Source organism: Lingula anatina, chromosome 7 (assembly GCF_051362555.1).
Source record: "Lingula anatina isolate TDL-2025a chromosome 7, LinAna3.0, whole genome shotgun sequence".
In the NCBI taxonomy this organism is placed as follows: Eukaryota; Metazoa; Brachiopoda; class Lingulata; order Lingulida; family Lingulidae; genus Lingula; species Lingula anatina.
In genome coordinates, this window is record NC_141773.1 from 16719883 (window position 1) to 16747400 (window position 27518).

Sequence of the window (27518 nt, forward strand, 5' to 3'; positions counted from 1 at the left end):
CACAGCTCTGGTCACGTGGACAGACTTGGATGATAAAATAAACACTTCTGATTTGGTGAGATAGGTATTAACAAATGCTCATTCATTATTCTCTCTACATCAGCTTGTTTGGGAAATTTAAAAAAATGCCAGATAATGTGTTTTTCAAATTGAATTGCATTATAGTTTGAGTTAAACATTCAAAGATTGCGATGTTAAGTAATTTAAAATCTGCTCTGAAGTTGTGGAAAGGTAGACAAACATCATTCTCCTCTGCCTCTCCCCAATAAACCTGCCTGGTCACCGTGATTCCTATGCCAGATATACATCTAGCATTGTAGCAGGTAGGGAGAGATATTAAGCTGATCCCCGCCAGCCACTGGGGGAAAGGAATGTTGTATGGGGACAGAGCAGCAAGCCCAATGACTGTAGTGCATTCACTGTGGATTTACTACTGAAAGGTTAGGAGATCTCCATCTAACAGGCGAGTGAAGTTTGATGATTGTTATGCTAACTCTCAAGGTTAATATTATTTTTCCCCCACTCTGTTATATATTGGCTTTGTAAAAACAAATCGCTGCTTGGTCGTAAAACTGTTTTACTGCCCAGAGGCACTATTCTGCACATATACTGCAAAATACGCGCTGCATCAGCTTATGCTTACAAAATCAACTTATGAAGCTCAAGAAGCAATTATGGCATGTAGAGTCCAAAATGCTCATTGAAACTTTCTCTTTGTGGTGGCATATTTTGAAATATTTGAGAACTTGGGATTCTTTCTTGTTCTGCCAGAGTGGTTTCGAGTGATACAGTACCTGTCATTGAACTAAGCCCAACTGTTATAATTTTTTGTTTAAAAAACCTAAAATTGCAGGGGATGCTTTAAAAGAATTAAATATGTAATATGCTACATACAAAAACAAGAGTGTCATACTAACTCAAAACAATCTGAAATATTTTTTAGGGACGCAAACGACGAACTCTTTGCCAATGTATTAAAAGTTGCCCAGGGTCACTATCATAAAAGAAAAGGTGAACATACATTAGAGCTGAATGCCCATAAAAACTGTACTCTTAGCACTACACAAGGCAGCAAATATATACCCGAATTGTGTAGGGCCCCAAAGGTAACAAGTTCAGAATTAAAGAAAGAAAGCTAAAAACAACAACATAAAAGATGGATTTCCATGTATAAGGCAGTATACAAGAAGTTACAGAACAGAAATGTTGCATGAAAACAGGCTTTTTAATTTGTTCTGCATATACCTAAGACTAGCATGCATGTAAATATCCAATGTAATTATGTCTTGACCCAGGTTCATCTTCTTAATGTAAACATTAGCACAGGTGTTGTCATTTGACAGGTGAGCTGAGAAGGAGGGTCTGTCCTTAAGTCCTACTAAACCTGTGAATCAATTGTTTTTAAGTAGGATTGTAATGCGAGACATGTACAGTTGTTTGTGACAAAATAGAAAATGTACATACGTACCTTGCTTGGGACTGGTTTTTTGACAACAGGCCAGTATTGTTAGATGAAAATAATGGTCTTGTCGAAAACCAGTTTTAAATGCCAAATATTTGACATTATTGTATTCCTCTGTACATGGTCAACTTTGGCATTCTGCTTCTGTAATTTTAACTTAAATATATATGTTACCTTTTTGCATTAAAAAAAAGAAATATTTATGAATGCGATCAGGGCTTTAAAAGTAAATTCAAAAGTCCTATATAATGTTATACCTGAGGTAGGGTAGACTGAAGAGGGTAGGGTGTTTGCTGGGATGCCTATTCATAAAAGTGATGCACACTGTCTGTTTCACATCTCACACAATCATGTGCTTGACTTATTTTAAATTTTTCTTCCATTCTGTTAATTAACATGGGGTGTTTTGCTTACCCACCAAAACCAAGAACTGAAATCTCAACTCATCAAGATTAAGGACAAATCTTTATTGGAATTATTGGCATTAATTGGTAACCAAAACATTTGCTTACACATCATGATATCTATGGAAGGGAAATATTCTGTCACAGTGCAGTAATTTTAACTGATACCATGAGTACTTGACATGTTCTGGGTGAGAAAGTTTAAAAGAATCATTGACTGTGATCACAGAAAGTCCCTACATTTTATCTAGCCAGCTCATCTTCATATTGTGGTGTCTTCTAAGACATTCCAGTCAACACACAAAAGGACCACCTGTTAGCTAGAATCTATGTCTTATGTGTCTTAATCTTCATTCTTGTACACGATTTTGAAGAATGTGATGCGAGAAGAATTATTTCCGTAACCACAGGCAAAGGTCTCTGATCTTAGCTAGGAGAAATTGATGGTGTGATGTTTGAATAGATTAGCAGTTTGTAAACTGGTAATTTTACATGTCACTGGAATATTTTGCTCTGTGCCAAAAGGTATGTTGTGCAGAATATTATTTCTTTAATCATTAAATCTATTAAAATCAAACTTGTACATTTTGTTATAAGTTGAATTGAAATATTGCAGTTTTTTGGATTTGTTCTGGAAAAAAATTTCTTCATGAGTAAGTGATGAAAATTTACCTATAAACTATGAAATAAAAAAAAGTTTGTGCACAACTTCAGCCATAACAATAGATAGATATATATACATATATTGAGACCTATATACTAAGATTATAGTGTAAGAAAGGCAGATACTCAACAGGTTACGGCAGAATAGCATTCAGTTTGGCCATCAGCCATTCAAGAAGGTCTAATTTCTGCAGACACATGCTTAATTTGTACCTTAAATCAAAAAAATAATTTTTTGGGGTTATTTTTGAATGTATACTTAGCATTATGATGTGCATGAAAGTGATCCAGGGTGACTTGCAAACAAGGATTCTCAGCTTTTAATAATGATATTGCATTTATGTAACTGGCAAATTTATGTTAAACAAAAATGTCTAGACGTGATATGTAACCCGAATTATGAATAAGAATGTCCACCCGAAGTGTGCTACTGCATGTACAGTGTTCAAGTTACAGAATATATACGTATATATTGTATGTTTTTTAAAGCTATTCACATGTGATGCACAACATTAAATAAAGTTTATTTTTCTTTTAAAATATATAACATTCAAAGTACAGTATTAGTTTATTTTGTATAAAAAATTACTTGTCATATATCATGTAAAGTTTTGCTCACCTGTATAGGATATTATGTGGCATCTTGCTGTATATACATAGAGGGATGGGATAAGAATTGCCATTTACATTAATTTTATTTCCTCAGTGACATGTCTTTGTAGATTTAGCCAATGTCACATAATGAATACACAGTAATGGATAGGTGGTTAAATGAACTAATGGCATGTTATGAGGAACACTCCCTACTGTGTGTAACATGAACATACTAGTATGCTTGTGTCCCCTCCAGTAAGGTGATGGTGGATCCTTTAAAATGTCCCCTTCCTACCCCTCATACCATCCCACAACAACCCCCACCCCCACCCCACCCCCAAAAAGTTAAACCAGGAAAATGAGATAAACCTAAAAGTATTCCATTTCTGTAAGCTATATTAATTGTACACAATGTTCTTTTTTGTGATTGTACAAAAAAATCCTTGTTTCCCTTCTCTTTCCTATATAAACACCATGGATCCACCAGTTTAAGGCACAATGGATTGTAACTTACTGAATTAATTCTCCATTTTGGCAAAACGAGTTCTGTTTTTTGTATTTATGGCTCAGCATGGTTTGATTTAGTTCAACTTTTCAACTGTCTCACAACCTAATTTTGAAGAGAAGTGTATGCAGGTTATAATGTGCAAATACTGCAACTGATGCAGGTATATTAAAACAGGGTGGTTAAAAAAATGCAGATATTTTCACTAATGTAATCTGGCTAACTTTTTATGCATTATTTTGCCAACATGATATATTGATGTATTACTCATAAATTTGCTTTTTACAGAGGACTTCATATTGTTTTGAGCCATGGCCGAGGAGGACACAGATGATATAGACTTCCTGCACCAGCTGATAGTCCCTGAACCAGTCCAGCTACCGTCTTCCCCTGTCAGTACGCCACTGCCACAGCCTGTACTCAGGGAGTGTGTAGACATACTACCAGGGGGTGTGCAGCAAGAAGAGCTGGTGTCTGAGTATGAGGGGTATAGTGATGGTTTACCAGAATCTTATGCTGATTTTTGGGAGGGGGATTCTAAGGATGGTAAGTGGGCGAGGTGTTATAAAGTTCCCTATTGATACCATGCTACATATAAGAATGAAAAAGCCTAGCTTTGAGTTTGAATGAATTAATTATGTTTCCTAACTTAAATTTCTGTGACAAAATTTTAATATTTTTTGTTTCTTAAATTTTGCTACATCGACCATTTTGCAGTTGTCTTTAATCAGACAGTTTTTCATACATTCACTACTTGCATAAGCCATTCTAACTTAGTCTTCTAAAAAGTAATCACTCTCTCCTATTTTCCAGTGCCCCCTTATATCCCTTTCTCCTCGATTGCAATCCCCACACAGCCTCCCATGGTGTATGTCCCAGGGCAGAGGGTGACAGTAATCATCACCAACTCTGAACACATTCCCAGGGGAAATATCCTCAGCCCTTACCTGTGAGTATTGTAACCTGTGAGTACTGTTATCTATGAGTACTGTTACCTGTGAGCACTGTTACCTGTGAGTGCTGTTACCCGTGAGTGTGTTGTCCTGTTTCCACTTAATTTGGGTTGACCAAACTTAGTATGACCCACTAAGTGTAAGTGACCACATGTACGTATTCCCTCATCAGCCCTTACCTGTGAGTACCATCACCTGTTAGTCAGTTATCTTTAATATATGGTTAATGAAAGGATTACTCACATTAACTTGTATTCAGGCTAATATTATATGATTAAGTTACAATTGTATTTCTCTTACTATAGGTACACCCTAAAGGTCACACATGCCAATCATGAGTGGGAGATAAAGAGAAGATACCAGGACTTCCAGAAACTTCACAGCAGGCTGCAGCTCTTCAAAGCTAGGCTCAAACTACCCAAGGCAAATAATGGGTAACAAATACAAGTTCCAATCCAACATTGTTTTTATCTTAAGGCCCAAATTAAACTTGGTCTTCTTTGAGTCATAATTATTAATCAGTGCATGATGGTTTCTTTTAATCGAAATGTCAAATCGGAAAAAAAGATGTTTTTCTTCTTTTTGAAGTAGACCTAAGTTTTTCTGATATAAAATGAGGACCAACTTGCATAATATATGGTTATTTTAGTCCTTTAAATTCATAAAACTAAGTCATGCGTTGTGTACCACATCAAAAATCCATGCTGTCATTGTGATAACTGATGTTTATATTTGGTTATTTTAAAAATCACATTTTAAATCATCACTAATAATTTTCCATGTTATTTACACCAGGAATACAGGGCGTGGCCCCACTGTTGTCCCAGAACTCCCAAGTTTCCCCCACAAACCCGATGCCTTCATGAACAGTGAGCAGAGCAAGGCCAGAATGGTAAAATAGTTTCTGTAGTAATACAATCTGTGTCCTAACATTTTCTAATTGGGGGTTATTCAGACTTTAAGACCTCAGTAAACTACTACTAGTACTGTACTAGACCAACAAGTCTTAAGATGTTATCTGTACATAACTTAAAATCTATCCAAGAGAACCACCCAAATTCACATCAATCCAGTCAGACTGGCTAGTATCCATAAAAAAATGTAATTTGGCTTTAATCTACTATTCAGATGCTTTGGGCATCTCAGACTGGCCATCTTCAAGCAGTGGGGAATATATGTATCACATATAGTGAAACAGAATTTGTATATATTTGGAATTTTTTCATCAATTTTTATGTGCTATGCATATATTTTGGCATGCTGTATGGGAAGTAATACTGACACTTTAATTACTGTTTCAGATATTATGCAATATTCATATGTATATATATTTAGTTTGTTGACTGTAACTGTACATATCCCAGTGTTTTTTTCTCTGTAGGAAGAATTAGAAAATTATCTATTTAATATCCTGAAACATTCTGCATATAGGAACCATAAGGCTTTGGTGAGTTTTATCCTCTTTTTTGTTTATTGTCTATTTAGAAGATTTATACTAAATTCTGTGCCATTTCAGTCGATACCATGATTACAATACGCATTCTATACAATTCCTGTCAATTTATGAAAAAATTGCATAAAAAATTCATAATGTATTTTCTCTATACATGTAAGTTAAGTAAGATTCCTGCCTTTTTCTCGATTGAATTATTTATTCACAGTATTAAATGTATAGCTTTATTAATTCACATAAGTTATACTGAACAAATTAAATGTTCATTTAAGTTAAGGTTTCTGGAAGTGAGTCGGATGTCATTCGTAGCATGCAGTGGCTCCACCAAGAGGAAGGAAGGGACGGTGGCTAAGAAGGCTGCTGGTCTGTCACAGGGGTTGTTTGGATCCCAACACTGGGGAGAGAGGTGACCTCAGAGCCATACTCTGCATTGTGATCAAGAATTCAGTGAAAAGAAATGTGTTTTAATATTTTACTCCAAATAGGAATATTTATTTATTTTGTTGGAATCCCATATATCAAAAATGGCTTTGAAATAGAACCATGATTAAATGTATTTGTAAAATAATTAGATCATATGCTCATGGACACATTGGCAGAGCTGAAATTTAAACTCATAGTCCAAGTAAATTCATATTTGTAACAAAGCATAAGGTAATGCAATCTACCAAAACACAAAAAGAATTTTTCCCCTATCTCGGAATTCCAGGTGGTTCATAGTGAAAGACAGTTATATAACGTACCTAAGGAAAGATGGTAGTGTTGGAGGGGTGATGCTAATGGACCGTGGGTTTCACATCACGCGAGAGGACAACAGCTCTCTTGCCCTGCATGGCCTTAAGATTATCAATCTCTCCAGGTCAGTGAAATAGTTTGAAATAAAATTTTCTCGTCAGTCTCTCCAGTTTGGTGAAATAGTTTTTAAAAAAATTTGAATGAGTTTACTGAAATTTTATCAACAGCATGTATATTTATGTGTCCCCTTTTGAAATATAAAATGCCAGCCATTTTCAGGATGGTTGCTAAAATGTACACACTGATGGTTGACTTTGAGATTTCGTGGAGGAAAGCAAGATTGGTAATTTGATAAAATCAAAACATTTTTGTTATTATATTGCCAGGAATCTCAAATTTGAGACATAGAAAATATGCGTATTAATTTTATTTTTTTCATTTTCAGACAGATGTTGGTAAACTGTGGCACTGGACGCCAGGCTGACCAGTGGGAGGCCAGCATTACTGCCACTGCTGAGAGCACAGGCAGAGAATTTATCATGATGAATAGATTTGACTCTTTTGCTCCAGTGAGAGAGGGGTATGCACAATGGTGAGTAAAGCATAACACTAATAGGCTTGCACTGTTTTTAAAAGCTGTTGTATTTGCCCGTACATTCAAATTTCTTTATAAATAACACAGTCATGTTTATTTGAAGTAGAGGTCTATTAGAATCATAAAACATTTTTGTTTGTAGTTTTTGTTATAAATAAATCTTGCGAAATATCCTAAGATAAAGTCAAGACTTTTATTGAACAAATACCTAATTTACAACATCTGATATATAATGTTTATATACAGCCTATATTGTCTTCCAGGCTGGTAGATGGCGCTGCCTACATGAGATGTGTGTCTACAGCATTAGACCTGGCCAAGGAGGAGATCTTCATCTGCAGCTGGTGGTAGGCAGCTTTGAAACATGTTAGAATTTTAAAAAATTACTTCTGAATCCAACCAAATTAGAGAAAAAATAAGGTTCATTTTTCAACACAAAACAGTAGTTCTATTTCATAATATTGTCAGGTTTGCTAAAATGTTATAAAGTCATATTTTATTATCATTATTGGTTTATTTAAGAAAATACACACTGTTATTTTTTCCACATGCTCTACTGCAGGCTGAGCCCTGAAGTGTTTCTAAGACGTCCAATAATGACCCTGGATGACCCACACAGACTGGACCATGTGCTCCTCAGGAAAGCTGTAAGTGAACACATAACTTTTTAATTACAGGAGGAACTTAATATATTTGAACAAACTGAATGTTTGGTTTCCCCACAAAATAATGTTTTAGTTGTAAGCTAGTTCACTGTATCCTTTCACCTTCAAGTTTACTGGTCGTGGTAGTCCTGTGCTTTCACTTTGACAGTTCATGGTATTTATGCTTCCACTATTACAGTTCATTGTGTTCAATATTTTTACCTTACAATTTATGGTCATAAAACTTTATGCTTTGCATGCCACTGTTTTTTACTTCATGGTATTTATGTTTTAACGTTGAATAGTCCATGGTGCTCATGGTTTTTCTTTCATGTTCAGGAAGAAGGAGTTAGGGTGTACATTCTGCTATACAAGGAAGATGAACAGTTCTGCTCTGGTATCAACAGCTTTTATGTCAAACAGAGTTTACTCAGGACACAGAGAGATAATATAAAGGTAGATCACTGGTACCTGAAGTTATCATCAGAATACATGATTGGAAGAGATGGAATGACATTTGTTATATATTTTGATTGCAAATGTGACAGTTATGCTATTAAAAGCAGTGTTGTTCAGATAGAGAGAAAATGAGTTCTCTAGAAATCTTGGGAGCATTCATGAAAGTGGGAAAATGAAAGTGAAAGAAGCCAACCAGCTTGTTCCCTTCTTCTTTTTGAAATTAGACTACATTCATGCAGTTAACTATTGGTAAAACTGTAATAATAGATTAAATTTAGACTGTTGCTTTTGTATGTTTTTATATTTTTTTAATTATTTTTTTAACTTTTATTTTTTTTTTTTTTTTTGGGGGGGGGGTATGTTCAATTATTCCGAATACACTCAAATTCAGTGAAAGTCAATTATATTTATTTTATCATGTCATCTGCACTATATCATATCTATAAATATAAAAAGCCACATGTGTATCATCCAGATCCTGAGAGTGAGTGACCAGGACAGTTACCTGTGGACCCACCATGAGAAGTTGGTGGTAGTTGACCAGAGGATAGCCTTCCTGGGAGGGATGGACCTCTGCTTTGGACGCTGGGATGATAAGTTGCACAGGTTATTATGCTTACACTGAGCTTGATGATTATATTTATAACAGTATTATGTGTTATTTATTGCAAGTTATATCAGTTTGATTTTGAAAGGTGAATGTTGGACAATAATAATGATTTAAATATTGACAATTACATCTGCGAATTTGTCCAGCCATTTCTGTCTTATCACAATATTGTCTCCATTTGTTAGGTTATACCATGGTATATGTCACACCACTCCACACTATGCCATACCATGTAATTTTATATTATGATATATTATATAATATAAAATATATTTATATTTCCTCAGGCTGACAGACCCTGGTAGCACAGTTCTAGCCAGAGCACTAAACTCCCCCTCCAGGTTTATGGCAGACAGTGGAGCCATGGACCTCATAGAGGTACTGAAGAACAAGGAGAACGAGGTGGACAAGAAAATGGAAGGAGAGGGGACACAGGGTGACAAAGTGGATGTACAAATGGAACATGTAGTTGTATGTGTTCTCTCTTTTTAAGTTGATACATATCTTAGGGATTTGTATTTTTAGTGATGAAATGCAAGATTGGTTCAAGCGCAGTTTTCTTGCTTTCATGAATTTTTAATTGGAATTTGCTGTAACAATTTGTCTTTCCAGTGATCAAATGCAGGATTGTTTCATGCAGTTTTCTGTCTTAAGGTTAATAATTTAAGTTGATATTAATCATAGTAATTTTTATTTACAGTGATGGAATAGAAAATTGGTTCCTATGCATTTTTCATGCTTTTATGAATTGATTATAGTCATGATTTTGTGTTCTTCTTTATTAGACTGGTGAAGAAGAGGAAGAACAGGAAAGGCATGGAGATGTCAACTCCTCAGATTCTGGCAATGCTTCCCCAGATTCTAATAAAAGGAGTGATAATGAAGCCAGCCAGCAAAGTGACAACAGAAATGAAAATGAGCAAGAAAACGGAAGTAGCTCAAGTCAGCAAAATGACAGTGAGGTTAATGATGATAAAGATTCAGATGAAACCCCAAATAGTTCACAAACAAACAACAGAAATGACCAAGAACCCTCAAACGATGCAGGAAACGGAGTATCCAAACAATCAGATGAGAAAAATAAAAAACCTAAGTTAAGTAAAGACAAAACAGATGCAGCTAAACAAACTGAAAATGGTAAACCCAAGAAGTCAGCCAGCAGCAAACATAGTTGTACGAACTCAACCGCTGAAAGTGATCACCAACAGCTCCCTCTGGTGGAGGAGTTGCCAAACATGAAGTTGACGATGCTGGGGCTGTCAGCAGATGGAATCTTACATAACAAGGCAGCTAAACAGAACACAGTAAGTTTATTTTTTAATTTAATTACATATGGATATGTATCAAAGATGATGCCATTCCTCAGATGAAGAAAATACAAGAGAAAAGCTTTTCTTGCTGTGCACTTAAGATACATCAGGAGACCACTTGTGGTTGAAGTATTGTTTATTTTATTATTAATTAAAATAATGTAGGTATAGGGTTTAGGGACACAACTTTGAAGGGGACATCACTGAGATTTTTTATCAACTGAGATTTTTTTATCAACCTTATAGCAATTGTAATTTCTATTTATTATTTAAAATTGATTCAATTAAAATATAAATGGCATTGACCTGTTTTTAAGCAGATTTTATGATAAGTTGTCCAAAAAGTGGTTGTCAGGTGTCAAGACTCAGGTAAAATTTTAGTGCTAATGCCATAGGGCTTTTTTCATGGAGCCATTCCAGGGTCAGATATATTTACCCCTCTTATTCTAGGACAGTAAAGTATCAGATAAGAACAAGCTTCTGTACCAGGATCTGAAGGATGAAGACAGTGAGCTCAGAGAGTCTGTCTCACAGGGAAAGAGATACAGCGCAGGCTACGATACCAATTGTCCCAGCTACGAGATTACAGGGAAATGCTGGGTGGGGAAAGATTATGCCAACTTCGTCATTAAAGACTGGACAGAATTAGAGCAGCCATTCATAGGTAAGCTGTTTCTGTTGTTAGCTGTGTGTATTAATTGTTCTGGTATTGCACTCTGAGATTTGAAGATTATTGAGGAGAAATAGACTTCTTAATTCTGACAAATAATTATAGTGTTTTTCATATGCACTTCTCTACATTTTTACAGGTTGTAGGAGGTGATAAGGAACTGAAAATTGTAAAGTGCAGGCTGCATATTACAAACCCCAGTAACTTGAGACCCAATAATTGAATAATCAATCAACAGTAAGGTCAACAATACAGACACGTGAAAGAATACAGTAAGGATGTTGTAAAACTATAAATCAATTAAAATATGTGTATAAGTCGCAGTTGCCTATGTTCCAGACACAGTAGACCGCCTGACAGTCCCTCGCATCCCATGGCATGATGTTGGCTGTGTGGTGTATGGGAAAGCAGCAAGAGACACAGCCAGGCATTTTATACAGAGGTGGAATCATGCAAAGGTGGGGGTGCTAAGACCACTTTTTACTTTCTTTGGTTTTGAATGTAATCATTTTCTTAAACTGGAGTTGAATCTTTTAATTCTTTGTAAGCTGTATATGTTTTCCTTCAGTTATAATAAAGTGCACATTTTGAAGGTGTAATATATTGTCAAGTGCACCAACTAAAGCTCGCTATTTGTTTATATGGTATATTTTCAGGGGCGGATCCAGAGATATTTTCTGACAGTCTTCCAAATTATCTTCGTTGATCCATCTTCCAATTTTTGACCGTCTTCCGACAGAAAACATTAGATGGCTGACAATGTAAACTTGAAAATCTGACCGTCTTCTAGAAGACCCAGAAGACGGCCTAAATCCGCCCCTGATTTTATTGACTGTTTATGTTTCAGTATCTCAGATGCAAACAGAACCCTGTCTACCCCTATTTGGTCCCTAAATCATATGACTGGGTGCCCATACCTGAGCCCCTGAAGGCTACATCTCTGTCCTGCAAATGTCAGGTAAATATGTGATTATTATTATTATTATTATTATTATTATTATTATTTATTGTAAAATCACATCAAAAAGCTTTCAGTTTTACATTGAACTTATGCATTAAAAACAATAAAATGCTATAAGTGAAGTTTAAGGCAGTTGTTTTTGCTAATTATTTCATATTTATAATTCAAATAGCCAGTGGGCGTAAAAGTTAAAGGCACTTAAAATGTAAATGATTCCATGACCAGCACTGAAACCCCTCATGGAGTCATCCTTCTTTCCAGGTTCTCCGTAGCGCCAGTCGTTGGTCCAGTGGAATGGAGATGACAGAGAGCTCCATACAGAATGCCTACATCCATGCCATCAGGACTGCCAAGCACTATATATACATTGAAGTAAGTCACATCTTTGCAGTGTCTAAGAAGAAGGAAGCACTTTGCTGATTGTTTGGGGGTAACAGAGGAAGTGACCTGAGACCTCATTGTCCATAAGGTAGTAAATTTAAGAATTGCTCACAAAAGTATGGTGTTTTTGCAGCCATACTTTAAATATAACCCTTTTCTGTCTTCACAATTATTCAATCACAACTTATTATACAATATACGTGCTATTTCTGCAGAATGTTATTTTAGTTATTCTACTTTTTAGAGTCAGTATTTGATCAGTCGCTGTGGTGACAAGTCAGAGGTGTCAAATGGGATATGTGACGCCCTCTATGGGAGGATTATGGAAGCACACAGGTAAGTATATTGCTGAGATTACAGTCTGTGAGACATTTTTCACAAGGTGGCTTAAAAGTTAAGTATTGAATTTCACATTTATTGATTCTATCCTGGTAATTCAGTTATATTGGTAAATTTTGTATAAGTGTACTAATGAATCAAAGACAAACATAGAATCTTGTATATGCACATTTACTGATATTAAGTAAACATGGCGTTTATGTAGAAAATACATGAAAGTTCATCCCTTTTTACTCTACTTTTAACTCTGCCGCAAATTTCAGAAATCAAGAGTCATTCCGTGTGTACATCCTGCTCCCCCTGGTGCCAGGATTTGAGGGAGAATACACTGCAGATGTCCCCACTGGCAACCAAATAATGAGCTACTGGCTGTACACCTCTGTGTGCAGGGGAGAGAAGTCTCTCCTGGGGAAACTTCAGCAGGATGGTATGCATAAACCACTTTTTAGTAAAGCCTGTTAATCTAATGACAGAGGAAAAAAAATACAGGTCCTCAATTTCACTTGTAACAAATTTGTCAAGTTGTTATTATAATGGTAATGGCAGTGCCTAGTATATTCACAGTAGCGAGTTGCGATGCCTTTCCATGTAGTTTCATGTTTATATCACATTTCTCTCAAGCATATGAAAGTTACAAAAAATTTATGGAATAAGTAACTTAAAAAATTAGGATCTGCTTATTAAAAATGACCCCCTAACCTCCCACTCGATCCCCCCAAAAAAGTTCATTAATTCATTATATTATTCATTTAGTTGAGGACCCTTCGAAGTATCTGTCTGTATGCAGCCTGAGATCTCACAGTGAGCTTGGAGGAAAGCTGATCACAGAGATTATCTATATCAACAGCAAACTTCTTATAGTGGATGATACGACAGTTATCATTGGCTCAGCTAACATAAATGACAGGAGCATGCTGGGAGATCTGGACAGTGAGGTGTCCATGATATTTGAGGTAAATTGCTGGAGCTGTCATGTACTCTGGTACATTTGGTTATTAGACTCGTCATTTCACTAAACATTTGTTACCTTCCTCCTCCCTTTCTCTTTCTCCCAACTCTCTCTCTCTCTCTCTCTCTCTCCTCATAAAAGAAAGAATGATTGTTTGGGATTTTTGCTCCCGTTCCAATACCCAGAAGTCTTCTTAATCCACTTCTGGAAGTACATTCAGTTAGTCATTAAGTTGATAACACACCAGTAGTCATGATCATCATAGTAATCATCTCATTGACAGGCATTGCATGTCCAGAAAATGATTCTTAAATTTGTCTCTGTAAATTATTTCTTTTCCCTGTCAGGACACAGAGACTGTGGAGTCTAGAATGGATGGAGAAGTCTTCCAGGCTGGCAAGTTTGCCCAAAGTTTACGCATCAACCTGTTCAGGTGAGAGAGAATATTTGGTATTGAATATGGCATTAAGTGAAATGACATCCAAAATGCAACAGAAAACAAATCAAGACATTTTCAAAAAGGTGAATTGGTTTTGAACTTTTAAGTATTAAAATACCCCAGGGTTGCTATTTAAGCTTTACTGAAGATGAATTTGTGTATCATTTCATAAGTTATAAACAGCGGGTGGAACACCTGTTAACAATTGGAATCGGTTCTAAAAACGTGAAGTATAAAACCCAACATATACTGTGCCTAGACATGAAAGCCCAGACATTTGACTTTTGTATAAATGTGTATTTTCTTTCTTTAGGGAGCACCTTGGTTATGTAGAAGATGACAACAGTAAGCTTCTGGATCCTGTGATCGATTCTTTCTACAGAGGAACCTGGATAAAACAGGCATCACTGAATACTGCCACATATGAAAGGGTAAGGACTCTGGGACATTTTGAATTTTGAATTGGTCCATTTTGAGTTGTAGTGGGAGCTCTGACCTCTACCAGCGTTATCAACAAGCTTCTGATTTCCAGACATAGTGGTAATGAAGGTTTGTATCCAGTTATCTTAGAAACCCAGGGTGCTCGACAGATTGCACCCAAAAGCTTTTCTTAAGATTTCTTGTAGACCCTCACAGGGCATAAAATGAACACAAATCATTTAGAAATTTAAAGAGTTGGCATTATGATACATTTTAAACTATGAATACTACACAGATCTAATGGCTTCATTGGAAGTTAAGAACATACTAGTATATTGTGCCTGTCATTGCCAGTTATTTTATTTTTCTTCTTGTTAGTTATTATTCTGTATTGTTTTACTAGTATTTTTTGAAACTGTGTGTTATTACATATCGCTTCCTCTAGGTATTCAAATGCCTCCCCAGTGACCAGGTCCAGAGTTACGCTGAACTAGAGCAATACTGTGCCAAGAATCCCATGAGTGAAAGCAGTCCCAGTCTAGCCAGGGGGCTGCTCAAGAAGGTCAAAGGTCACCTGGTCTGCTGGCCAATGGGCTTCCTACAGGAAGAGATGCTGCTGCCATCTTTAGATTCAAAAGAAGCTGCATTGCCTTCGGTCATGTGGACTTAGTACTATATCTTGTTATCTTTGTTTTGATTCATTATTTGAAATTATAAAACTTGACAGTGTATATGTAGAAAGTTCAAGTTTTAAATATTCCTTTTTTTTATATTTTTCTTTTTTATATTACAGTTATAGGTCACCTACAGGTTTTAATTATGGTTCCAAAATCACCATAAGTTATCATTATTTAAACAGCCAATAAGGTAATGAGGAAAAGTTAATTTTATATTTATAAACTGATACAATAACAAGTTGCAATTCTTAATTTTGCTTTTTATCTTTTTTAGTCAAACAAAATCCAGTCATGAGCCTAGGTTTAAAAAAAAAACTCTGAGCCAGATTTTATTGCAGATCTTCACAAATCTCAGGAACCATCAGAATTGAATTAAAAAACGCGGAATTGCACTTTTCCATGGAAAAAGCTTGTAAAGAAATAACTTAATAATACATATAATTATCATTAAAATGCAAACATTTAATGTAACCTTAGCTATTTTTTTGTAATATTTATGAAGTTGTAATGTAACTATTTTAAACGTAAAAAAAACTGATTTAAAACATAAATGCCTGTATTATTTTCAACATTTTATTCACTTTCATACAAACTAGCAAATAATTCATGTATCATATGTATATTATATAATTTATATCCACCTTGGCACCGATGCAATACTTCATGCTGATAGCAACAGTAACAGTACAATGACATGTTATACTGCCTCAGTATTATGATAGCTACACAATGATTAACAACACAATGATTGGGTTAAAAACTTCTAACAGACATGGTTAGCAACATACAAGAGAGGCGCATTGCAAACATTTAGCTTTTTTTTTTAACTGTGTGTGTTTGTATGTGTGATGTTTCCATACCTTATTATTATTATTAAAAATCTTTTGGTAGAAACTGTTTCCTATGTGCTGTTTTATACAAAATCTAACCATATCTGTCTCAATGCAATTTTACAAAAATACTTTGTTTAAAATATTTCATAAAGAATTGAAATCGCTACTGCTAAGTCACGTAGACATAATAAATACAATCTTTTAATGTACAGTAATGTTATAATATGATTAATATGTTACTGATTCAACGCAGTTGGTTATAAGTATGTTACATAAAAAAAATTAAAAAGTTTGTTCTTTTATCATTGTAAAGAAACTTCATGACTATAAAATAATAAGGTTATGCATTAAAAAAATAAGTAAATAAATAACAACTTCCATAAGAAACATTCTACAACTTTCAAGGAGTTGTGTCTTCTACTACACTTTAAAACCTTGAGCTGGACAAATATGCTTCTTAAAAATTTTAATATTATTTAACGGGGCAACAATCATCCCCTGTGTCCTTATGATCAATGCAAAATATTCCGAATACAAGAACCCCCATCCTCTCAGTCACTTTTCTTATACAACATTTTACACAATGGCTCCCAGTGAATACTTGAGCATAGGAAGCATTCATAACAAAGGCAACAGAGCCAACAATTACATTGAAGTAGTCCTTAATCTCATATATCATTTCCAGAAATCCACTCTAATTCTTGTTATATCTAAAATGATACACTTCACATTAAATGGGGGTTACCCATAACTGCACCAGACTGGGGTAGAACTTGGGATCACCACACACCATAAATATAGTTATACTTTCCTGCACACTCAACACTAGTTATACAGGCATGTTTTATAATGAAAATTTTGATATCCAATTGACATTGATTCTATACAAACAGTTTTATTTTTAAAACTTTGTATAGAATCGGTGCACTTAAAAAGTCTACCCATTGCCAATGGTGAGGAGAACCATACTAGGTAAACCACTACGACAGTGCATGCTGTTCTTCATTAGTGACAGTCTGGTCATTATGCTTGGTACCAAAATACACAAAATATTTTCAACAACTGAGATGTTGTATAACTGTTGCCTTCCTACACTGCCTCCCATAAGTTATAACAATTTTGATTCTACTGAACAGCTTTGGCGCTAGCACAATATGATTGTCTTGGCTGTTGAACATTACTGAACAAGGACTAGCACTGCGATTAAATTGCTTAATTAAGAAGTAAATGCACCGATAATCCATGTATAAAACTTAAAATCAGTCCTCGGAGAGCTTCTTTGGTTAAAGTAGTAAAATGTTCCCTTGCAGATTAATAAAGTGGGTCTGTAAGTAAATTTTTCGATGTTTTGTAAGTTATGCAATATATCTTTGGTCTTGAACTACTTCACTTGTCTTTGTTTTTTTTTAACAGGACTGTTTAAGACCCCACCCCATCCCCCCAAAAAATCTTTTACCTAAAGCCAACTTAAAAAAACTTACCCTCCTTTAATAGGGTTTGTTTTACAGATATTTCAAACACACAGTCAAGTTATTGAATCAAATGTATTGTAATGCCTGATATGAGTGGTCAGTGGCTTCTAGCAAGCAGCTCTGTGTTGTTAAACATCTAATAAGACCCTTTCCAGTTAAGAATAGTCCTGATGTAAACACAGCCTTAGTGAGCAATTCATGTAAGCTTTCAGTGGTGTGTGGTTGGTAGTGTGTTAATTTTAATGCTGTTTCTGTTGGTTGTGTTTTGTATCACTGCTAAGATAACTAAATTTATAGTGTTTAATTATTTACATGACTGTTGTAAATAGGTGTGTTTTAATGGGAAGGATTTCTCTCGAATGCTGTTCTGTACATAAATTCACTGCTTAACCCAAACTTATGGCAAGGATATATGCATTCTGTGCTAAGCCTTATCCTACTGCAAGGAAGTTTAGTACTGCTCCTAATACTTCCAAAGGGATATAAATATTAAGCACTGCACCTAATCCTACTGCAAGGATATATAAATTTAGCACTGTACCTAATCCTACAGCAAGGATATAAATTGCGCTTCACTTAATGCTACAGCAAGGATATTAACATTTAAAGCATTTTTGCTGATCTTACAGCATGGGTACACATATTGATCACTGCACCCAATCTTACAGCAAGGATATATGGCAAGATATATACCAACTCAATAAATGTTCCTACAGCCAATTAAAAGCTAATGCTGCTATAATGAATACTTTCCATCCATGTCTATAAGCATATATACTATATTTGCATTGATCTGCATTGCTAGGATCTGTCCCTTAAATATTCAACAATAAAACCTGAGGATATTTTACAAGAGAAATACAAGTCATGATCACATCAACATTTGAATTCCGTCATATATTAGTGCCTCTACTACTACAATAAACTATACAGACTGCTTCCTCTCCATACATCTTCCACTTGCTGGATTGTTTTACATGGCAATGGCTTAAATTTTGCCTCAAAAACCAAATGCTTTATTTTAAGCTTGATTTTAATATCAACAAGATTAGTTGACAAAAAATCCAGGTTTTCTATATCATTAAAAACACTGCCTTGCTTTTTTGTATTTAAATGACACATAAGCAATAAAATGCATTCAACAATCATATTTTTCAAGTGCTAGCCTTATGTAAAATATTTCTTTTGGGCCCTAGTTAACCATTCACCATTCTAACATTCTTCCTGCCACTCAGCTTTGTTCATATACCACCTAACTGTACAGAGATAGAAAACTTGAATGAAAAGCATCAGTTATTACAATAAAATCACCATTAAAAGGGTTTGTATCAATTTGTTCATTTGGTATAAAAACACTATGTACAAGTGAAGCCTCTGGTATTCACATAAATCAAATAAAAACGTGTATGTTACACAACATTAGCTGTTGCTATTGACTATTACACAACTTGGACCAGAATTTTTTACTTGTTCAGTCAATTTTCATTTGATCACATCTTTTCCATCACAAAGACAACTTTTTCATGCAACTGGCCAGGTGTGTGATTAAGGACTAGAGTCCACTCTACATAAAAACTGTGGACTTTCAAAGGTAGCTGATACAAGAGAGACCTAACATGAACTCTTGATTCTGCCTCTCTCAGTGTGCTTCACAACAGCAGCATGTGAGTCAATTCTAATGCTGATTGTGTTGGCTGTATTTCGTGTCCTTGCTGGTCCCAGACGGTTACCTTGGACAGGGTTATCCTGCACTGGACAACAGAGGGCAAAGTAGCTTGGTCCACTGATAGCTAATACCAGGTGACGATGTACCTGGGCCCTCCTGACATGTATAAAAGCTGGTGCCGCAATTCAGGTTGCTCATTGGCATTTAGAGTTTGCACTGACATAACCAAGCAAAATACTGTCTCATTTGAACACTCAAATGCAAGCTAATATAGCTCAGCCTTAAAAGCAATACATGAGGTTTCTTTAAGTTAAAGGTGCATGCTTCACCAAAGCCTTTCAACCTTCCAGGTTAACATACACCTTCATGATAACCAACATGTCTTTTCTTTGTCCCCATACCAATTATGTACTGTTCCCACCATGTCTAAGCCTTTACTCTTCCTTTCCCACTGTAGGAGTAGACACACTTGTCTGACTGGTAGACCAGGATCTTGTCTTAACACGGCGCAGTGCTGTCCACAAACGGTTGACAATTTCCTTGCGTATGGTGGCAGTGAACTTGGTGAAGAGACAGAGAGCTGTGCAGGAGACAAACACCAGGTTGTAGGTGAGGATTAGGTAAAAACTTCCCAGCCACTCCAGACGCCCAAACTCTCCGAGAAGATCAAAGTTTGTTATACCTGGAATGCGATGGACAAAACTTAGTTGTTTTTTAAAGTCCCTGAACAAATTCCAAATGAATAAATGGTCTAAAAAAATTGTGATATAAGGATAAGAATTCTGTATAAATCCATCTTCCCAACCATCTAAAAGGGAATAGGTCTGCTGTACCAGTACATGCGGTAGCATGGAGCCACTCAACTTGACTTGCAGGATTTCATTACTTACCTAGTATCCAGGATAGCACAGGACATTGTATTTATCCAGCATTCATAGCACAGGGCTACTTACCCAGTATCCATGATAACACAGGTCTACTTACCCAGTATCCAGGGCAGTGAAGGGCTACTTACACAGGACCTTGAATAACAGGGCAACTTCCCTAGAATCCTAGCAGCAAAGAACAACTTACAAACTGTCCTGAATAACAGGGCTACTTATATTATCCAGTATCCTGGAAAACACATATTAGTAACTTACCCAGTATCCGGGATAGCACAGGAAGAGCTGAGCTGAGCACCAGTATGACTACACAGTTGCCGATGATCTGGGTAAGTGTGGTGTCAGAAGGCTTGGGTTGCAGGCGGCGGAAGAATCGTAGGCTGTAGAATCCAACCACTGAGGCTAACATGAAATATCTGAGGAAGGTGTTGAGGACAATGGACCTGGTCTTGACATTTACACTACAACACATGGGATAAATAAATTGTGGTCTTAGAAAGTTTCAATTGTATACACTACATGATGAGCAGACTGTGGAATTAAGTTTCCATTTTTTTTTTCACACATGACTGGGTACTTGAATGTTATCTGGCATTATACTAAGTTCTCTATTATATCAAGGATACAAAATGAGAGCTATCTCCAGCAGAGCACCAACTTGTCCCAGGGCAGACAGTGAAGACAAACCAAGGACTATATCCTGAAAAAGAAAACATTATGTTTAGGTTTTAGGTTTTGGGTTTACTAAATCAGTCATTCAGCACAACATACACACACTTATTTTCTCGACACTTCCGGCACTTTTCAAATGTACCTACTAGTATTGTAATTAATATTCATTTAATGGACTCTCAAGATTCCATTATAAGGGACCCTGAGTTCATATGCATCAATGTACTAATTTTTCTATCCCCCATCTATTAAATATACACCCATCACCTGAGAACTGTTTTTCACCACTTAAACACTGGAGAGAGACATACCTTGCCTCCCACAGGTAACTTTTTATCCCCAAACACCAACAGCAGTGTGTTCAGAGCCACCCATAATACTGATAAGGCCTGAAAGAATAATACAGTTGAATTAACATAAACTAATAGACCAGGAATTAATCTATCAATAACGACGCAGAATGGTCCTTTTAAGACCCTAATTACATACTGGACTGTTTCACTTCTAAAACGGTATATGAGACACCTTTTGGTTTATTTGTACTTAGAAAATTTCATGCAACTCCCTGAATTTCAATGGAGAAACATCAAATACTCACAGTTAAGGCTAACAACAGAAGCATCATCAATGGATAGCCCACATTTCTCCTCAAGGATGATATCTGTTGTCTCTTTTCTGAAATAAGACAATTTCTACAGGTCAATTTTCCTACTGGTGATACCCACAACTTTTTATCATTTTATATTGAAGTACCTGCTATAAATGGGAGCTGTTAGCATTTAGGTCATTGTTTTCCATGGTTTCAGGGACACATAGGCACATGTATTCAAACACACTGATTTATAATCCCTTTTCACAAGCATCTCCCCTCTGCTAAAAAAAGGGGGGGGGGAAACATATTTCCATACCCAACTGTTGCTTCTCCTCCTGAACATCTTCTAATCTTTTTCTCAACTCTGATGTTCCATTGCAGCTTCCATTGTGTCCATTGGCAATGGTTCTGCCATTGCTGGTGGTAGTTACACCTACAGATATATTCATATCAAAATAATGGCTCTTGTTCTTGTTAAACAACGAAAGAATCACTATCAACAATAAAACCTACTCTACAAGCTATACAACTTTGGTCAAAAAAAGAATTTCTATCATGAAAATGCTTTGTTCTGGATCTTTACCTTAAGCCTGAACTTTATCTGACATTTTTAATGTTTGCAAAACACTGTTTACATTAGGCCCTGCGTAAAAACAATGTGACAACCTGACCTTCATCACTCAAAACTTGCATTTTCTATGTTTATTTAATCCCCTTTGATAATTACTGAATTTGTTTTGTATTATTCCTATACACATGTATTACAGTAAAAAGCTGAGCTATTTTCTGGAACCAAACACTAATTTCCAGCTTCCACATACAGAGCAGTACTTGGAGAACTGAATACATAGTTTTTCCTTCCTGATTTTGATTTATTTTGTTTTGATTAATAATATTTTCAGTTAGCTATCAGTAATGCTTACGCTGCTTGATCTTTCTCTTGAGATCATCCTCTTCAAGTTGTGTGGTGTACAGCTCCTCTGCTATATCTCTCAGGAACTGAAACAACAGCCAGGCTTATGAAGTAAATACACTTGAATTACCATCACAGATAAAATAAACATTCATGCTTGGAATACATGTATCAATGATTATACTTTCTTTCCAATATTCAAGAGTTTTCAGTTTGAAGTTCCCTTATTAAATGTAAGAGGGGGGATACTTAAATACCTACACAAGTAATAACTTATCTTTTATGATGTGATTTACACACTAGTAAAACAGCATCACTAGTAAGTCCTGTTGACAGAAAATGGAATAAGAAATTTAATTAAAACACAAGGGCACTGGCACCAATTCATCAAGACAGTAAATGTTCTGAACACTGACTGTCCAGAAGAGTCACAATGTTTTCAACATAACCTACCTGTGGTTTAACAACAAGCTGGCCCATCACTGTAAACAGGCGGGCAAACCCCACTGGAGTGCAAACTGAAATGAAAGTAGAACCTTTCATCAAAGCAAACATCATTTTTTGTGTGTCATGAAGAGTGCCTGCCACATTAGTCCTTATAATGTATCCATAGATTAGGAATCCCCTTTCCCTCAATATAACTCTCACTCTCCTCCACACTTTGTCCAGCCCAATGTAAAACTTAGGGTCTATTCCCACAACTTTAGATCGATCTATCACCGCGGGGAGTCTCACCAGACTACCGTCAGATAATCCCCACTACAAGCCGTAAGGGGCAATTAACTTTCGTGTCCGCCCGGCTGACAGCTATTCAGCGCGAACCCCCAGGGAGTTAGGTCGATCCAAAGTAGGTCGATCTAATCTATGGAAATGGAGTGTTAGTCTACCTAGTCTGTGATCCTCCATCTTGTAGGCAGAAGTTCTTCTCACCTTTCATAGTTACGCAATACATACATATACGTGTATTTCTATATATACCTTGTAAAGAGTTAAATTCTGTTCAGTAATGTCTCCATATTCTATTACTCAATATATATCAAATCATGCTGATTCCTGAATGGCCCAAATGAATAATAATATTGTCATTATTCAGTTTAATAAATGTTATAAATATTGGACAAATTTGATTATTACACCTAAAATATAATGGAAAAGGAAAAGACATTTAAGTGGATAAGTGGCATATTCATGTGCTGAATGAATCATACAGACTATGTGCCAAATGCTGGCATCACAGGATTACACTTATTAATTTGATATCATATACTTACTTAGCAAAGCCAAGCAACCCAGCAGTGAAATACAAGAATACAGGAAAGGAAGGTAGTAGTCCCACAGGTCTGAAATATATAAACATCAACTATTTAAAATGTACAGTATTATTGTAACTGGCCAAGAAAATGTATAGTGCTAACAAGCCATCTGAAAGGCTTTAAGCACCTAAAGCAAACTGACGGAAAAATTGCCCGATTTCCAAGTCCATTTGCACCTTACCAAATAAATCTCACCAAGAACAAAAAAAGTCCCATCAAATATGCTTAACTGTACAGAATGGGCCAAACTCTTGAAGAGAAATAACATTCACTATGGAAAATCATATGTTCTTTGCAAGCTGTGCTCAAGGTTACATTGATCAATACTTGTATATCTGTCTGCATTTTTTTCAGCCAGTGCTCAATATTCCCTCATCTGTTACTTAATCAAAATTGTCTGCGTCAATACATCAGAAACCACATTCAATTCAAAGTACATCTTTTCAGAGGAAACCGAATATTGCATCCATCTGGAAAACAATATAGTAAATAACCCTTAAAAGCCAAGTACAAGTGTGTTGATGTTCTGAACACTTGCTTAATATTGGCATAGTTAACCCTACATAACCTCATGCCTTCTAAATCATTTAACATTTAACTGTTGAGTGAGTTTTATCTGAAAGCAAACTTTTTTTACTTTTTATATATTTTTTTAAGTTTATAGAAAATATGACTGGATTTTTTAGTGCAGAACTGGCCTGGGTCTTTCCACCTGTTAACTTTTCTGAGAAAGTCCCAGAATGCTTGTCTCTTCCAAGAATGCATTCCTCATTAATCTTCAGTCATATTTGCACTCAACTTAAACAGGCATAGAACAACTGTTTGGTTGCGAACCACCAGAATAAAAAATGGACCGACTTTATGGTCACAAAATGCGTTTACTTTGTGTGTTTTTTGGTCATGGTACCAGTAACTACCCACAAAGGCTTGGCTGTACATTATCACTACTTTAAGGCCATTTTTCACTGTGAATGACCTCTCAGTGTCTTCAACCGCATCCCACCAACAAGATGCCATAGATTACTGTGTTAATGTTCTGAACAGACCTCAAGTCACTCTACAATGAAATATGTCACCTTTTGATCACAAAACTGCGTTTTTTTTTTTTTTACCACAACAACCACTTGATATGTAGAGTTCAATGTGAAAACTCTCTCTTTCTGTGTGCGTGCGTGCGTGCGTGCGTGCGTGCGTGCGTGTGTGCGTGCGTGCGTGCGTGTCAATATATCACTCTCTCATCAAACTGATCAGCATAAAAAATTTGGGTGAATAAATATTACCCACAAAGAGAAAATATCTGAAACAGGAGTAATACTTCCAGTGCATATTCAAAATCTAAAAACAAATGCAATTACATGTTTAAAAAATCTTATTTTCAGGAGTTTCATATATCATTTTAAATCAATCTCATTCTTCTAGATTATCCAAAAAATAGCACTGACAGATCTACAATGAAACTGATATTTTCTCTCATTGATTGATTTAGCACCATACTCTAAGTACATTTCCATGAGCAGATGGCAATCCCCCCCCTCCCTCCCAAAACCTTAACTCCAGCTCACAGTGAACTGTACCAATCCCTATATGACAATCCCAAACAGTTGTTACACTGGTATGTGTGGTGTGCCGGTGTGCTATATCTCACCCCATAGTGTCTGTCTGCTTGATTTATCCTCATCCACAACTGCTGTGATAACAAACACCAAGCCAAAGGCCATAACTCCCAGCAAACACAGTACCACTGCAGTCTCATAGACTCTGGCCATTAAACCCTGGAAAGGAATGAAACAAAGGGGATGCTGTTTTTTAAGATTCCATTTTTCTTCAACTTTCACTTTTTAGATGCATTCCGAATCTGAACACAACATGGAATAAAATATTGTATAGATGGCAAGACTCAAAAGAACTTGGACGCACACTGATTTTCTGAAAGAAAATGTATTTTCAATATGAGCCTAAGTTGCTTCTACCATGTTCCTACTACTTCCAAGAAAATAGGACTAGTTACTAAACAAGTTGTTAAACAGGTTTCAGTATTAAACAAGCTTCATTAGGGGAACTTACTTTTTTAGACCCAGCAAACCCTTCAGACTCCAGTAAGAAGTAAGCAAAAGGCATGAGGACAAATATGGCACAGTTAGAAAAGATGAACACAAAGTTCCACAACCCTGAAAAAAAAAGCAAAATAAGTCTCAGTTATCATTTAAATTTCACAGTTAAAAGTTTGTAATAGTTTTAGTGTAAGTACTGATTAATTTCATCATTTTAAATTTAATAGAAATCGGGAGAGAGATGTCAGAGAGATTCTGCCCACATCCCATAGTTGATTGATTCATAGTCCGTGGTTGATCCATTGTCTTGATTGATGATGTGGCAGGATCATTTCTGTGTAAAATATTGTCAGAACAAATTAAAATGTTGTCAGAACAAATTAGTCCTGGAAATTAATCTATAAGTGGTTGTACATGTGACAGTGGTACAATAGGACTTGGACAAGCATTGCAATGCAATATAGATGACACTAGCACTCACCATGAATGAGCGATGAGTTAAGCCACTGGACGTAGTAGCTCCTTGGATACATGAGGAGGATTTCATTACTGATGATAGAGATGGGGAGAAGTAATACTGCAGCCACTGACGTCGCCAGAGTGAATGTACAGCACCACAGCCTGGAATAACAATGACAGTAGCAATGAAAGAGACAGCAATATGACACAAATAGCAATGTCAATTATGCAATTATTGTCAAAAACTATGTTAATGTTACAGTAATATGTTTTCTTTGTGAGATCTAGCTTTATGGTTTAATCTTGTTTTTAACTTTTAAAGTGGTTTCATAAAATATCGTAAAAACTGTTGTGACAAAATTGGCATTAAATTCACACTCACGAGATTCTGTTGACTGTGGCATCTTCATCATCTAGAAATAAATGGATGAATAGCCATTCATTATATGATAATGAAGTGAACACATAATCAATCACTGAATTACCAAGGAGGACAAGTTGTAATCACCAAGTGTGACAATTTTAGCACAAAGTAATACAGTACAGATAATTGATGTATATAGTTGTGATGACAATCCCATGCCAGTTTATAAAACCGGCCCTAGGTAATTCAGGTCATATTTTGCATAATTATCAATAAAAATTATATACAATACATATAGCAATATTATTCATCCAGATTCACTTTCAAAGAACATAATTATATATTGACAATTATCAAATTGATACAAACACTACACATTCTGTTACATCGCATCTCCACACAAACAGCCTCTCTCTCTCTCTCTCTCTCTCTCTCTCTCTCTCTCTCTCTCTCTCTCTCTGATATTATTTAACACTGCTTCTATCTCAGGAACACATACTCTTGCCTTCATTCTAAATAATTATTTACTAATTACTATCAATGCCTCTCATGCAAAAATATATTTATTTATTTATTCATTTCTTCACTCAGTCATTTCTTCACACATATGCAGGCACACACACTCATTCCTTTTCAAAATAATCATTTACTACCACCAGTGCTACTATTCATGGACCCAGTTTGATACACTGTACTGTGCTGGCAGTTGCCCATGCCAGCACCATAAATAACTAACCCATGACCCTGAGCTATGAACACCACCACCAAAATATTTATGTGGGAAAACAAAGGAAGTGGTATACAGTTACTGCAAAAAAGTTATACATTTTATTTGTGAAGTAGTACAGTAGTACAGTGATTTTATAGCTGGTATTTTAATGATGATATATTATACATGTTGTGGTGGTATGTTCACACTTTTTTTCATTATTCTGAAGTGTTTTGAATTTGAAAGTAAAAAATCAAGAAGGTCACTGGTCCACCAATATGCCATCTAACTGAATGTTCATCTAACCAATGTCATTTACTGTCAGAACTAAGCAGAAAGAAAGAGGAGAGAGGGAGGGGGGGGGGAG

The 27518-nt window shown here is 35.8% G+C and overlaps 2 protein-coding genes across 4 annotated transcripts in view; one reads left to right on the forward strand and one right to left on the reverse strand.

Moving 5' to 3' along the window:
* LOC106179716 (phospholipase D1) overlaps positions 1–16355 on the forward strand; it is a 26968-nt gene extending 10613 nt beyond the window's left edge. Inside the window, exons 1-25 of one of the 3 annotated variants that reach the window (XM_087017017.1) lie at positions 44–463; positions 3917–4174; positions 4442–4577; positions 4887–5015; positions 5377–5473; positions 5963–6028; positions 6307–6440; positions 6744–6893; positions 7215–7361; positions 7628–7711; positions 7927–8011; positions 8348–8464; positions 8943–9073; positions 9365–9548; positions 9863–10381; positions 10838–11051; positions 11397–11515; positions 11905–12015; positions 12280–12390; positions 12644–12735; positions 13002–13165; positions 13492–13691; positions 14035–14120; positions 14440–14557; positions 14992–16355. In XM_087017017.1, the coding sequence (XP_086873143.1) occupies positions 3940–4174; positions 4442–4577; positions 4887–5015; positions 5377–5473; positions 5963–6028; positions 6307–6440; positions 6744–6893; positions 7215–7361; positions 7628–7711; positions 7927–8011; positions 8348–8464; positions 8943–9073; positions 9365–9548; positions 9863–10381; positions 10838–11051; positions 11397–11515; positions 11905–12015; positions 12280–12390; positions 12644–12735; positions 13002–13165; positions 13492–13691; positions 14035–14120; positions 14440–14557; positions 14992–15216 (3654 nt within the window). In that variant the 5' untranslated portion in view covers positions 44–463; positions 3917–3939 and the 3' untranslated portion in view covers positions 15217–16355. Of the gene's footprint in view, positions 1–43; positions 464–3916; positions 4175–4441; positions 4578–4886; positions 5016–5376; positions 5474–5962; positions 6029–6306; positions 6441–6743; positions 6894–7214; positions 7362–7627; positions 7712–7926; positions 8012–8347; positions 8465–8942; positions 9074–9364; positions 9549–9862; positions 10382–10837; positions 11052–11396; positions 11516–11904; positions 12016–12279; positions 12391–12643; positions 12736–13001; positions 13166–13491; positions 13692–14034; positions 14121–14439; positions 14558–14991 lie in introns of those variants that run through there. The other 2 variants (XM_087017019.1, XM_087017018.1) reach the window with 2 other exon arrangements.
* Positions 15783–27518, reverse strand: part of LOC106179757 (limb region 1 protein homolog) — an 18990-nt gene continuing 7254 nt past the window's right edge. Inside the window, exons 3-15 of the mRNA XM_013563495.2 lie at positions 26461–26491; positions 26101–26240; positions 25633–25736; positions 25214–25340; positions 23527–23595; positions 22709–22773; positions 22266–22341; positions 21659–21775; positions 21349–21425; positions 21062–21139; positions 20705–20778; positions 20337–20494; positions 15783–19876 (exon numbers count right to left, since the gene is read on the reverse strand). Of these exons, the coding sequence (XP_013418949.1) occupies positions 19629–19876; positions 20337–20494; positions 20705–20778; positions 21062–21139; positions 21349–21425; positions 21659–21775; positions 22266–22341; positions 22709–22773; positions 23527–23595; positions 25214–25340; positions 25633–25736; positions 26101–26240; positions 26461–26491 (1364 nt within the window). The 3' untranslated portion in view covers positions 15783–19628. The remainder of the gene's footprint in view (positions 19877–20336; positions 20495–20704; positions 20779–21061; positions 21140–21348; positions 21426–21658; positions 21776–22265; positions 22342–22708; positions 22774–23526; positions 23596–25213; positions 25341–25632; positions 25737–26100; positions 26241–26460; positions 26492–27518) is intronic.